A 12,227-nucleotide genomic window follows, 5' to 3' on the forward strand; every position below is an offset into this window, starting at 1 on the left:
CTGGAACGCGGTCCCACATAGGAGATCACTGTCTCTGACAGTGGCAGCTCTCACACAATCCAAGAGTATCTAAGAACCTAAAGTTCCCAGACAAGCTATACTAGCTGGGTAGATGAGCCAGCCAGGGTACCGAGTTGGAAAAACATGGAGTTCAGCTTGTTCCCCCCTCCGACAACCCTTTGTGTAAAGCACCGCCTCCTGTTCTCGGTTTTAATTGCACGTTGTCATCGATCCTGGAAAAAAACAGCCTTTATTTAATCCAGATCAGATCAGCTGCAGGACCCAATACAAAAGCAGGCTCTCGCTTTGAGCGCCACTGAGGTGGCGCGTGACTTTAACAAACGAAACAGTCGCAGTTTTTTGTCGTGAAAACACCCGGTTTCGCAAAACCCAGATTCTGCAAGGTCGATTCTCAATGACGACAATCTGGTTATTTCGAGCCAAAGGTTTTAAAAAACACCAGCGCAACCAAAGCATTTACATGTAATATATACTTTGAGGTTCCAACACAGGGAGGATAATTCATGAGTACCAATTTCCTATAACCCAAAAGAATCTGGAGTAATAACCTCAGAGCCCGATTTTGAGAAAGCAGGTTATGGCTGTGAATATATCCAGACACATACACACAGGCAAATGATCACAACGCCTCATTGCTCCTGTACATTTCCACGTGCTTCTGAAATGAAAACACTACACCCGAAACTCCTGAAAAACCTTGAGAATAAAATGCACCGTATACCGTGTATTACGGACGGCAGTCACGTGTTAGAAGTGAAATTTACAGCAGAGCAACAGATCGCGATCTTCTGCGAGAGGATTGTGATCATTACACTGCACAGCTCTGACTGGGGCCAAGGCAAACGGGGCCTCATTGCGCCAGACCAGAAGAGATTGCAAAGCTATTGCAGAGAAATTCGGTGTCACAGAAAGTGAGTGTGCAAAACATGAGCAATATCTGCACGAATGCAATGCACTCCCGTCTTTACAGCTCGAGAGCTGCAGGTGTTCCAGTCCATCAGCACACTAATGAATGCATCTGGGCATAGAAATATATATGCATGCATCCATTTGCTGCCCACGTTCACTTCTACATTTACACCCGCCACAAATCTTCTGCTTATTTTTTTTTGTTAAAAATCTAGTATTTTCAAGTATTTTAAAAAAACTGCAGTACATGCTCTCTTTCAGACTTGCACACATTGCACTCTCCTCCCATCTCGGCGTCCAAATGAACAAGGGTTCGGAAAGAACATAAACACCCCCCACCCCACCCAAAATATCACTTAAAAACAATCCGGAAGGTAGAATATTTGTACTGGATATGAATATTAAACAGACTCCTTTTGTGTGCACACACACGCGCACACGCACACGCACACGCACACGCACACGCACACGCACACAGCCATGCATTCGAAGACACCCCCCCCCCCCATCTCTCACACGCACACAGAATCACAGCCGGGGACAGCCAAACCGCCCGTCTGATGAGGCGACGGCGGGCTTTCAGAGGAATCACGTTCTCCTCCCCCTCATGGTCCAACACAGCCCCATCACCAGCCAGTCCCAATTCCTCCCAATCGAGGTGCGGTGTTAAGGGGAGGTGGATGAAGGGCGCCGCCGAAGGCCGAGTCCTGGCCTGCGGCCTGGACACAACACCGCCCAGCGGGCCGGCCACGCGAGAGCTCAGTTTCTCAGAGCGCGGCTCCAGCTTGCTTTCTGGAAATCTTCGTTCACAGTGCAATATACATCTTTTTTGTCTTTTACTCCAAACCCAGGCCATTTACATGTATTTATAAAAATACCAGTGGGGGGGGGGGGGGGGGGGGGGGAGTCGTGGTTTGGCTCCATGAGGGTGTTTTACTTGTGAAATGGTGCTAACGCACCGGAAAGGCACAACAACACCTTTCGAGCTGGTAACACCTCAGAGATCTCTCAAATGGGGTGAAACGGGGGAAGGTGTGGGTGTGTTTCTGAGCTCTGCAGGAAGTCCCTCAGTGTCTCGCCCACTCTCCCTCCTCCAGCAGAGCCTGGCTCTGCCACACTGCAGATAAACCCTTCGACCCCCCAGCCAGGAACACCGGGGGAACCCGGCAGAGCCCCCCCACGCCCCCCTCGGCCCCTCGGACAGGCTCCGCAGCGAGGCAGGAGGGGGATTCTGATCCGAGAATGCTGGGAGGGGGGCCGGAGGGGTTCGTGTCCTGCAGGAAGGGGCAGCCTTCAGACCCAGGTGGTCCCGCCAGGAGAGTCCCTCTTGCAGCTCCAGGGTCCAGGGTCCAGGGCTGCTGCGGTCTCCCCTCCCCTGCGCCGGCCTGCGAGTGAGTGTTCAGGGGTGTCATGCCATGTCCCCCAGTCTGTCTCTCTCCGTGACCCCGGGTCCACTGCCTAGGCTGCCCCTCAAGTCCTACAACCCCCTTACTTCCAGAAGGAGGGGCAGGAGAGGGGCAGGGGGCGCTACGTAAGGGTGTCCTGAGCGATGAGCGGGGCTTTCTCCTCTTCCTCCTCCTCCTCCTCCTCCATCTCCTCTTCCAGCTGCAGAGTGGAGCGGCTCGCGGGGCTCAGGCCCAGAGTGTGCAGGGGGACCAGCCCGCCGCCCTCGCCCTCCTCCACGCTCCCCCTGCCCCGCTTCCTGCCCCAGCACAGCCTGGGCCATTCCAGGTGGGCCAGGCTGACCTCCAGGGTGTAGTACAGAGACCAGAACAGGGCAAAACAGCCCAGGAGGAGCAGAGACTGCAGGGAGACAGAGAGAAGAATCGGTCAGCCTCTCGTACGCAGCGTTCCTGGTGCACCCAAACCAACAAGGCGCCCGTCACGCAAGGGCTGTATTCTGCACTTGGAGCCCTGCCCTCGCTCTGCTCACTGTGCAAACGGACCACACAGGCCCCACCCTAAAGAGGTGGTCTCGGCCCATCTGGCTCATAGCCCGGGTACGGCTCTCTTTACCCACCTGAACGTGATCAACGGATGAGATGGTACCCACGCCGGATAAAAGGAACCCCCCCCAAGAGTTACGACAACAGTACCCAAAACGCACAGGCAAGGGGACGGTCAGGCGGCAGATTTCAGCTGGAGTTCTGATAAAACGCGTGAAACTCTAACGCGCTTTCTAGTGCTTCTCGGAGGCAGAACGGGGAAAGGTCCCGAGAATGATGACGTCTAAAACCCGAGCAAAAAATAAAGCAAACGAACAACAAAACTAAAGACGTGCTAAGAAGAAATAATTTAACACTGTACAGTGTCTATTAGAAAGTGATTTGGTGGGCAAGTGGTTACACAGAGCTAATTTACGATTAGTATTATTAAGGGGTGTGTACACTTATCAAACCCATTTTTCTCAGGCACATCTTGCAATCCTGGCAGACTTCTCCTCCTAGTGGATCACATTGTCTTACAAGACTGGAGAAAACTTGTCCTGCTGGTGGATCACAGTGCCTTACAAGACTGGAGAAAACTTGTCCTACTAGTGGATCACAATACCTTACAAGACTGCACACTACAACGTGTCTATTGTAAATGGCTCAAAAATGAGCCGAGTTCATTGGATTATTGCAGTGAGAAAACGAGCAAATTGATCACAGTTAAGATCACCCAGGTGAAATGTGAACTGCTAGCCTGCTGTTGCACTGTTTTAGACCATGTGAACCAAGCCTGGTGTCAATACGCTCAAAGAGAGAAGAAGACAGAACAAGAGCTCAGGCGGACGTCACCCACAGGACTCTCAGACTCACCTTCAAGCTGTTCGAGGTGAGGGGGCTCACCACCTCTGGGGGGATGTCCAGCCCAGGAGGGCAGGGCAGAGAGAAGCCACTGTGCAGATACTGCCCACCCATTGCCTCCTCCACGTGCCTGTGGACCAATCACATCACATTGTTACTGTGAAGCACACCCACCCTGCTACATTGTATGGACCAATCACATTGTTACTGTAAGGCTCACCCACCCTGCTACACTGTGTGAACCAATCACATCACATTGTTACTGTGAAGCACACCCACCCTGCTACCAAGTGTGGACCAATCACATCACATCGTGTCTGTGAGGCACACCCACCCTGCTACATTGTGTGGACCAATCACATCACATTGTTACTGTGAAGCACACCCACTCTGCTGCCAAGTGTGGACCAATCACATCACATCGTGTCTGTGAGGCACACCCACCCTGCTCCCAAGTGTGGACCAATCACATCACATGTTTACTGTGAGGCACACTCTAGGCTACAGAGCCCAGAGAATGGAGAGCCCCAGTCCAGCAGGTGTTGAAGGTCACATTGTAGGCAGTTGATATGTTAAAGTGTTTTGAGATAATTTTGGACTACAGCCTTGGTACTAACAGACCAGTTATTTTGATTGAATCAAAATTTTACAGGTGTCAGCAAAATTCAAAAAGAGGGGATCTACAAAATGCACTGGACAGGGACTCTCTGGGGTCAGGGCTGAAGATCCCCAATATAAATGACTAGAGGATCTTTTGGACCCTACTGCCAATCACAACAGCGCCTCCCCCGAGAGACACACCTCCCCCTGCAGTACAGCCAATCACAGTGCTCCCTTCTCTGAAAGGCACCGAGCAGACATGCCTCACCCCACCGCCTGGCCCCGTCTCACCGAGACACACTCACACCCAGCACAGCGAACTCGCAGGACGCTGGTACAACCCGAGACCCAGAGCGCCTGCCTCACCTCTGCCTCTCCTTCACCGCCTCGAAGGACATGGATGAGCCGTACAGAGTCAGCCTCCAGCGATTCAGCACGCCCGGGGACAGCACACCGTCCCCTGAGAGTAAGAGACAGAAAGACACCGAGGGAGATAAGCATACAGATACAGATGGAGAACCTCTGTCAGGAGAGTGAACCCTCACCAGGAGAGCAGCTCTCTGATACAGATGGAGAACCTCTGTCATGACAGTGAACCCTCACCAGGAGAGCAGCTCTCTGATACAGATGGAGAACCTCTGTCAGGAGAGTGAACCCTCACCAGGAGAGCAGCTCTCTGATACAGATGGAGAACCTCTGTCATGACAGTGAACCCTCACCAGGAGAGCAGCTCTCTGATACAGATGGAGAACCTCTGTCAGGAGAGTGAACCCTCACCAGGAGAGCAGCTCTCTGATACAGATGGAGAACCTCTGTCATGACAGTGAAGCTCACCAGGAGAGTAGCTCTCTGATACAGATGGAGAACCTCTGTCAGGAGAGTGAACTCTCACCAGGAGAGCAGCTCTCTGATACAGATGGAGAACCTCTGTCATGACAGTGAACCCTCACCAGGAGAGCAGCTCTCTGATACAGATGGAGAACCTCTGTCATGACAGTGAAGCTCACCAGGAGAGCAGCTCTCTGATACAGATGGAGAACCTCTGTCATGACAGTGAACCCTCACCAGGAGAGCAGCTCTCTGATACAGATGGAGAACCTCTGTCAGGAGAGTGAAGCTCACCAGGAGAGTAGCTCTCTGATACAGATGGAGAACCTCTGTCAGGAGAGTGAACCCTCACCAGGAGAGCAGCTCTCTGATACAGATAGAGAACCTCTGTCATGAGAGTGAAGCTCACCAGGAGAGCAGCTCTCTGATACAGATGGAGAACCTCTGTCATGAGAGTGAAGCTCACCAGGAGAGTAGCTCTCTGATACAGATGGAGAACCTCTGTCATGAGAGTGAAGCTCACCAGGAGAGCAGCTCTCTGATACAGATGGAGAACCTCTGTCATGAGAGTGAAGCTCACCAGGAGAGCAGCTCTCCGATAACAGATGGAGAACCTCTGTCATGAGAGTGAAGCTCACCAGGAGAGCAGCTCTGTGCTAACCGATGGAGGACCTCTGTCAGGAGAGTGAACCCTCACCAGGAGAGCAGCTCTCTGATACAGATGGAGAACCTCTGTCAGGAGAGTGAACCCTCACCAGGAGAGCAGCTCTCTGATACAGATGGAGAACCTCTGTCATGACAGTGAACCCTCACCAGGAGAGCAGCTCTCTGATACAGATGGAGAACCTCTGTCATGAGAGTGAAGCTCACCCGGAGAGCAGCTCTGTGCTAACCGATGGAGGACCTCTGTCAGGAGAGTGAACCCTCACCAGGAGAGCAAGTCTCTGACTTACTGTAGTCGGTGAGCTGTAGACTGTACTGCCCCTCAGCCCTCTCGCCCCAGCAGCGCACGGTAGAGAAGGTCCAGTCAGCGTATCCCGTGGGCTCCCTGTGGACAGAACAGGCTACGCTGAGGAAAAGGCACACTCAAGAGAGCTAATCCAAACCAAGCACACCGCATCGTGGACTGGCCATCGGCCAGAAAACACACACAGTGCGTCTGGAGAGCACGAGCAGTGCCTGTAGGCAGGGGGTGAAGAAAGTGCAGACAGCGTCCTGTGAAGCTGTTGGATACCATATAGATACCATGGTCAGCAAGGCCAGTGAGAGGACAGGTGTGACTCACGCGTCCATGATGCGCCTGGCTCCAATCAGGGAGGTCATCCCACTCGGGCAGTGCAGCAGGATCTCCACGTTGCCACGGCGGGGGTGAGTCATCGTCAAGGTAATGGCCACATGCTCCAGCGTGAGCATCCCAGACTGCCGCAGGTCCGCAGCGGTCACTGCAGGCCAGGGAGGGTTTTTGTAAAAATTTACACAACACCTATGTACAGTTTGAAACAACTGACATTATTGCTCTGTCAGTTTTACTGCTTCAGAGACTTCTCAAATGGATAAGTGTTGATGCTAAGTTTGTATTGTCCCCAAACGGGCCGTACCGGGTCTCTCAGTCTCTACTGTCCCCAGCCGGGCTGTACCGGGTCTCTCAGTCTCTACTGTCTCTGACCGGGCCGTACCGGGTCTCTGAGTCTCTACTGTCCCCAGCTGGGCCGTACCGGGTCTCTCAGTCTCTACTGTCCCCAGCCGGGCTGTACCGGGTCTCTCAGACTCTACTGTCCCCAGCCGGGCTGTACCGGGTCTCTCAGTCTCTACTGTCCCCAGCCGGGCCGTACCGGGTCTCTCAGTCTCTACTGTCCCCAGCCGGGCTGTACCGGGTCTCTCAGACTCTACTGTCCCCAGCCGGGCTGTACCGGGTCTCTCAGTCTCTACTGTCCCCAGCCGGGCCGTACCGGGTCTCTCAGTCTCTACTGTCTCTGACCGGGCCGTACCGGGTCTCTCAGTCTCTACTGTCCCCAGCCGGGCCGTACCGGGTCTCTCAGTCTCCACTGTCTCCGACCGGGCCGTACCGGGTCTCTCAGTCTCTACTGTCCCCAGCCGGGCCGTACCGGATCTCTCAGTCTCTACTGTCTCCGACCGGGCTGTACCGGGTCTCTCAGTCTCTACTGCCTCTGACCGGGCTGTACCGGGTCTCTCAGTCTCTACTGTCCCCAGCCGGGCTGCACCGGGTCTCTCAGACTCTACTGTCCCCAGCCGGGCTGTACCGGGTCTCTCAGTCTCTACTGTCCCCAGCCGGGCCGTACCGGGTCTCTCAGTCTCTACTGTCTCTGACCGGGCCGTACCGGGTCTCTCAGTCTCTACTGTCCCCAGCCGGGCCGTACCGGGTCTCTCAGTCTCCACTGTCTCCGACCGGGCCGTACCGGGTCTCTCAGTCTCTACTGTCCCCAGCCGGGCCGTACCGGATCTCTCAGTCTCTACTGTCTCCGACCGGGCTGTACCGGGTCTCTCAGTCTCTACTGCCTCTGACCGGGCCGTACCGGGTCTCTCAGTCTCCACTGTCCCCAGCCGGGCCGTACCGGGTCTCTCAGTCTCCACTGTCCCCAGCCGGGCCGTACCGGGTCTCTCAGTCTCTACTGTCTCTGACCGGGCCGTACCGGGTCTCTCAGTCTCCACTGTCCCCAGCCGGGCTGTACTGGGTCTCTCAGTCTCCACTGTCTCTGACCGGGCCGTACCGGGTCTCTCAGTCTCCACTGTCCCCAGCCGGGCTGTACTGGGTCTCTCAGTCTCCACTGTCTCCAACCGGGCCGTACCGGGTCTCTCAGTCTCTTCTGTCCCCAGCCGGGCCATACAGGGTCTCTCAGTCTCTACTGTCCCCAGCCGGGCTGCACCGGGTCTCTCAGTCTCTTCTGTCCCCAGCCGGGCCGTACCGGGTCTCTCAGTCTCTTCTGTCCCCAGCCGGGCCGTACCGGGTCTCTCAGTCTCTACTGTCCCCAGCTGGGCCGTACCGGGTCTCTCAGACTCTACTGTCTTCAGCTGGGCTGTACCAGGTCTCTTGAACTGCTCCTCAGTCTCTAATGCCTCTGACCAGGCTGTACTGGGTCTCTCAGCCTCTACTGTCCCTGACTGGGCTGTACCAGGCCTGTTGGACTGGGCCTCAGTCTTTACTGTCCCTGACTGGGCTGTACTGGGTCTCTCAGTCTCTACTGTCCCTGACTGGGCTGATTTTCCCAGACAGGCAAAGCGACAGGGATTTAGACTCGCACCCAGAGAGGCACAGGGAGAATCCGACAGGGACAGACAGGTTAACACTCGACTCCGCACTCTCTCTCTCTCCCTCCCCCAAACCCGCCCTCTTTGTTTGAATTCCTGCTCCTGTGTAATTCCCTGGCATTTCCTCATACTGTTTGTTGTTACAGCCTCACACCACTTTTCCTTATAGGGAAGAACACATCCCCTGTGGGGCCGGGGAGAGGGAGAGAGACCGTCCGTTCCTCGGCGCTCCCGGACAGCTACTGGGGCCCCCCCAGCCGCTCTCCCGAGCCAGCGCTGCTACTGCTCGCTTTGCACCGATCGCTCACGTCAATCAATCGGTCGCTCAGTCAATCAGATCGGCACTCAGGGGCGCGACGGACCCCCATCAGGCCTCCTCAGGCCCTGCGAAGCCCAGCTTTGACATTTCCCCAGATCCCTGCTCGACTCAAAGCCGGAATTTGCCTTCCCTCAGAAATCCCGACTCCCAGTGTCTGCAGTTAATTACGTCCGAGAAATGATAACAATCCCTGTACAAGCTCGCATTCCAAAAGCTCTCAGAATCCCGGGCTGGGAACAGAGAGATTGGCTGGCTCTCAGCGGCCGAAGCCCTCGAAAGGATTACTGACTCTTCCGAAGTGCACCCCCTCGCTCATCGCTCATCAGCGCGATGGTTGCTTGTACAGGGAAGGCAGGTTTTCCTGACCGGCGAGCAGGGACGGGGATAGAGGGAAACAGCTGAGCGAGAAAGGGCGAGAAAAATCGCCAAGAGAACAATCAGAACAGGAGGGAGGGGGAACAGAGCCGGGCTGGCAGGGCCGCAAGTGAGAGAGGCGGCCGTGCTGCAATATCAGGGTGACACAGCGACTCTGGAACCAGAAACATTGCCTAAAAAGGGCAGATAAGCGCGGGAGGCTGGCTGGAGGAGAGGCCTCTTTCCCCACCCGGCCTCTTTCTCACTTTCTCCTTCTTCCTCTCTGTGTAAATCACCAGAAGTGGCACATCCAGCGAGGACACGCGCAGAGGGGGCGTCTTCTCAGGCCCTGAACCTCAGGCCTGCTTTCCCGGGCCTACGGACCCTCGGCATTAAAACTGTACAACAGTGTGTGCAGTTTGGGTCACCACGTAATAGACCAGATACAGCAGGTCTGGATTCAGTCTGGTGAAGAGACACCCTCGTACATTCCAGGGCGTAAAAGGATACCATATACCGCCAGGCTAAGAGAACTGCGCTTTTTTGTCTCAGACAGAACTGATTACACAATGGGACCTGACCCAAGTTTTCACAATGCTCAAGGGCGTCGACAAAGTCAACCCAGCAGACGTCTTCAGCATCAACATGCAGACAATGCAGGGGTACATTTAAAACCAAGAACCGCCGCTGTTCCTACACAAAGGGTTGTGGGAGTCTGGAACAAGTGATTTCTTTCAAGAGACAGCTTAATGGGATCCTTTGCTTAGCTCCTACTTAGATACTAACAACCCAACTCTGATTGGCTGGGCTGAATGTCCTTCTCTCCTTTGTAACTGTGCTGCTGTTACAGGGAGTCACAAAGGGCAGACAAACAGACATCTGCAGATCCTGGTAATGTGTTACAGCTTAAGCAGAAATCCAGCTGGGATCAAAACCAGTTGTCTCCGAGGACAGAGGTCCAGGGTGATCCACTCCCAACCACACTCACTGCAGTGAAGGATATTGGCACAGTAGCTCACAACACTGGGTAGGAAACGGATCACTGGTTCAGTCCAAAAACAGTGCAGGAGCGGGCTACTGCACAGGTACCCCCTCGGGTACGGATCTGAACTGGGACACTCCCCGTCTCTCCATCCCTCCTTCCCACTCCTCTATGTTCTTCCTTCCTCCTTTCACTCCCACATTTCCCTGTGGCTCCTTCCTGCCCCCCCCTTACCATTCCAGGTGAGAACGAGCTTTTCGGGAAAGGCTAGGATCTCTGCTTCCTCCTTCAGCTCCGGACTCTGGTAGGACACCAGGAATGGCACCGATTCCCACACCTGGATGGAGATGGAGCCGGAAGGGGAGAACAGAGAGGGAGAGTGCAGTTTAGCACGTGGGCCATACTGAGTTCAGTGCACTGCAGGACTCTTATTGACTGCAGCACGTACGGTGCTGTCTTTAGCACTGCAGTGTAAGCAAAACTGTCTTTAGCACTTGCAGTGTGTATAACAATGTATTTAGTATGTACGGCACTGTATTCAGTATTCTTGCAGTGTACAGTAATGTATTTAGCACTTGCAGTGTGCATTACAATACATTGTTAAATATATGTAGGATACTGTATTCAATACTCTTGCAGTGTGCACAATCGTGTATTTAGCACTAGTGTGTGCAGTACTATATTCAGCACTGTAGTGTATAAAGTAATGTATTTAGCACCTGTAGTGTGTACATTACTAGGTGTGTTTAGCGTAGGCAGCAGCCTGTATTGTGTGCATAGCACAATGTATTTCTGCAGTAGTCTACAGTACAGTGTAGCCTTTTGCTACTAAAAAACAGTGTTTAAGTGGACTTTTGATACCTTTGTGGATACTTTTCCATTTGAACTATTTTTTGTGCATGTAGATGAACTAAAGAATTAAAGCTCTTTGAAATCACAATAGAGTCACACTCTTATTCACTGATATTCAATTTGCACGTCTTCATCACCAAAGGGATGTTCAAGTGCAATTACAGCTGTTGTTTAATTAAAAAAAAAGGCACTATAAATAACTTCCTTCACATTTTCACTTCACATTTAACACAGTAAACGCAATCTATAACCACTAGACGGACAGATACACACTGAACTCCAGTCCAGGACATGTCCAGTGTATTTACAGTCCAGTCCACAGTGTGCTAGTGGACAGTACAGTGCTCTTATAGTCCAGTCCAGAGTGTGGTGGACAGTACAGTGTGTTTATAGTCCAGAGTGTGGTGGTGGACAGCACAACGTGGTAGCAGACAGGACAGTGTTTTTAAAGTCCAGTAGAGAGTGTGGTGAGTGGACAGTACAGTGTGTCTTTATTTCAGCACAGAGTGTGGCAGTGGACAGTACAGTGTGTTTATAGTCCAGTCTAGAGTGTGGTAGTGCAAAGTCAGGACAGTTTAGAGTCCAGAAACCCAGGTGGTGAGGTCTGTACCTTGGCAGCACAACGTGGTAGCAGACAGGACAGTGTTTTTGAAGTCCAGTAGAGAGTGTGGTGAGTGGAAAGGACAGTTGTTTTACAGTCCAGTCCAGAGTGTGGCAGTGCACGGTACAGTTCAAAGTCAGGACAGTTTAGAGTCCAGAAACCCAGGTGATGACGTCTGTACCTTGGCAGCGTTGACCAGCCTCCAGGCATTAAGCAGTCCGAAGCCATGCTGGTGACTGTGGTGCAGCCCTGCGCCATTGGTCTTCCAACCTGCTCGCTTGTCCTCGTACTGACACACACAAAGACACGTCAGCGGTGTCAGACTTGACACAACATCACCTCAGGGTTTACACCTGGAGACTGCTCATGGACAGGATCCACTTCTCTAGAGATACGAGTCCGTTTTCAGTTTGGGTCAATTCTACTGTGAATTTGTAGGTATTTTTTGCTCATTCATGACCGATGTTTTTATAAGAAAAACTCTTTTATCGTGAGTTTTTTGTACCACTGTACCAGTTGCTTTATGCTTTTATGCTGGACTGAATGCTCGGACAGACACTTAAACCTTCACAGTTGTGATCCGAACTGCTGATTGTGTTTGAAGAGTGGTGAGAGCTGCTACTTGAATCTCTCGTGAAACCTACAGCCTGGACATCAGACTTTGGCCACGATCGCTGGTCTTTAAATGAAGTGTAGGATCTGGTG

General features: G+C 53.1%; 1 protein-coding gene across 1 annotated transcript in view; it reads right to left on the minus strand.

Moving 5' to 3' along the window:
• Positions 1-233: 233 nt before the first annotated feature.
• Positions 234-12,227, minus strand: part of pcsk7 (proprotein convertase subtilisin/kexin type 7) — a 28,857-nt gene continuing 16,863 nt past the window's right edge. Inside the window, exons 10-16 of the mRNA XM_088940194.1 lie at positions 11,704-11,811; positions 10,304-10,406; positions 6,433-6,589; positions 6,101-6,195; positions 4,686-4,779; positions 3,732-3,849; positions 234-2,733 (exon numbers count right to left, since the gene is read on the minus strand). Coding sequence (XP_088796320.1) covers positions 2,458-2,733; positions 3,732-3,849; positions 4,686-4,779; positions 6,101-6,195; positions 6,433-6,589; positions 10,304-10,406; positions 11,704-11,811 — 951 coding nt within the window. The 3' untranslated portion in view covers positions 234-2,457. The remainder of the gene's footprint in view (positions 2,734-3,731; positions 3,850-4,685; positions 4,780-6,100; positions 6,196-6,432; positions 6,590-10,303; positions 10,407-11,703; positions 11,812-12,227) is intronic.

This window comes from Atractosteus spatula, chromosome 22, assembly GCF_055471065.1.
Source record: "Atractosteus spatula isolate fAtrSpa1 chromosome 22, fAtrSpa1.hap1, whole genome shotgun sequence".
NCBI lineage: Eukaryota > Metazoa > Chordata > Actinopteri > Semionotiformes > Lepisosteidae > Atractosteus > Atractosteus spatula.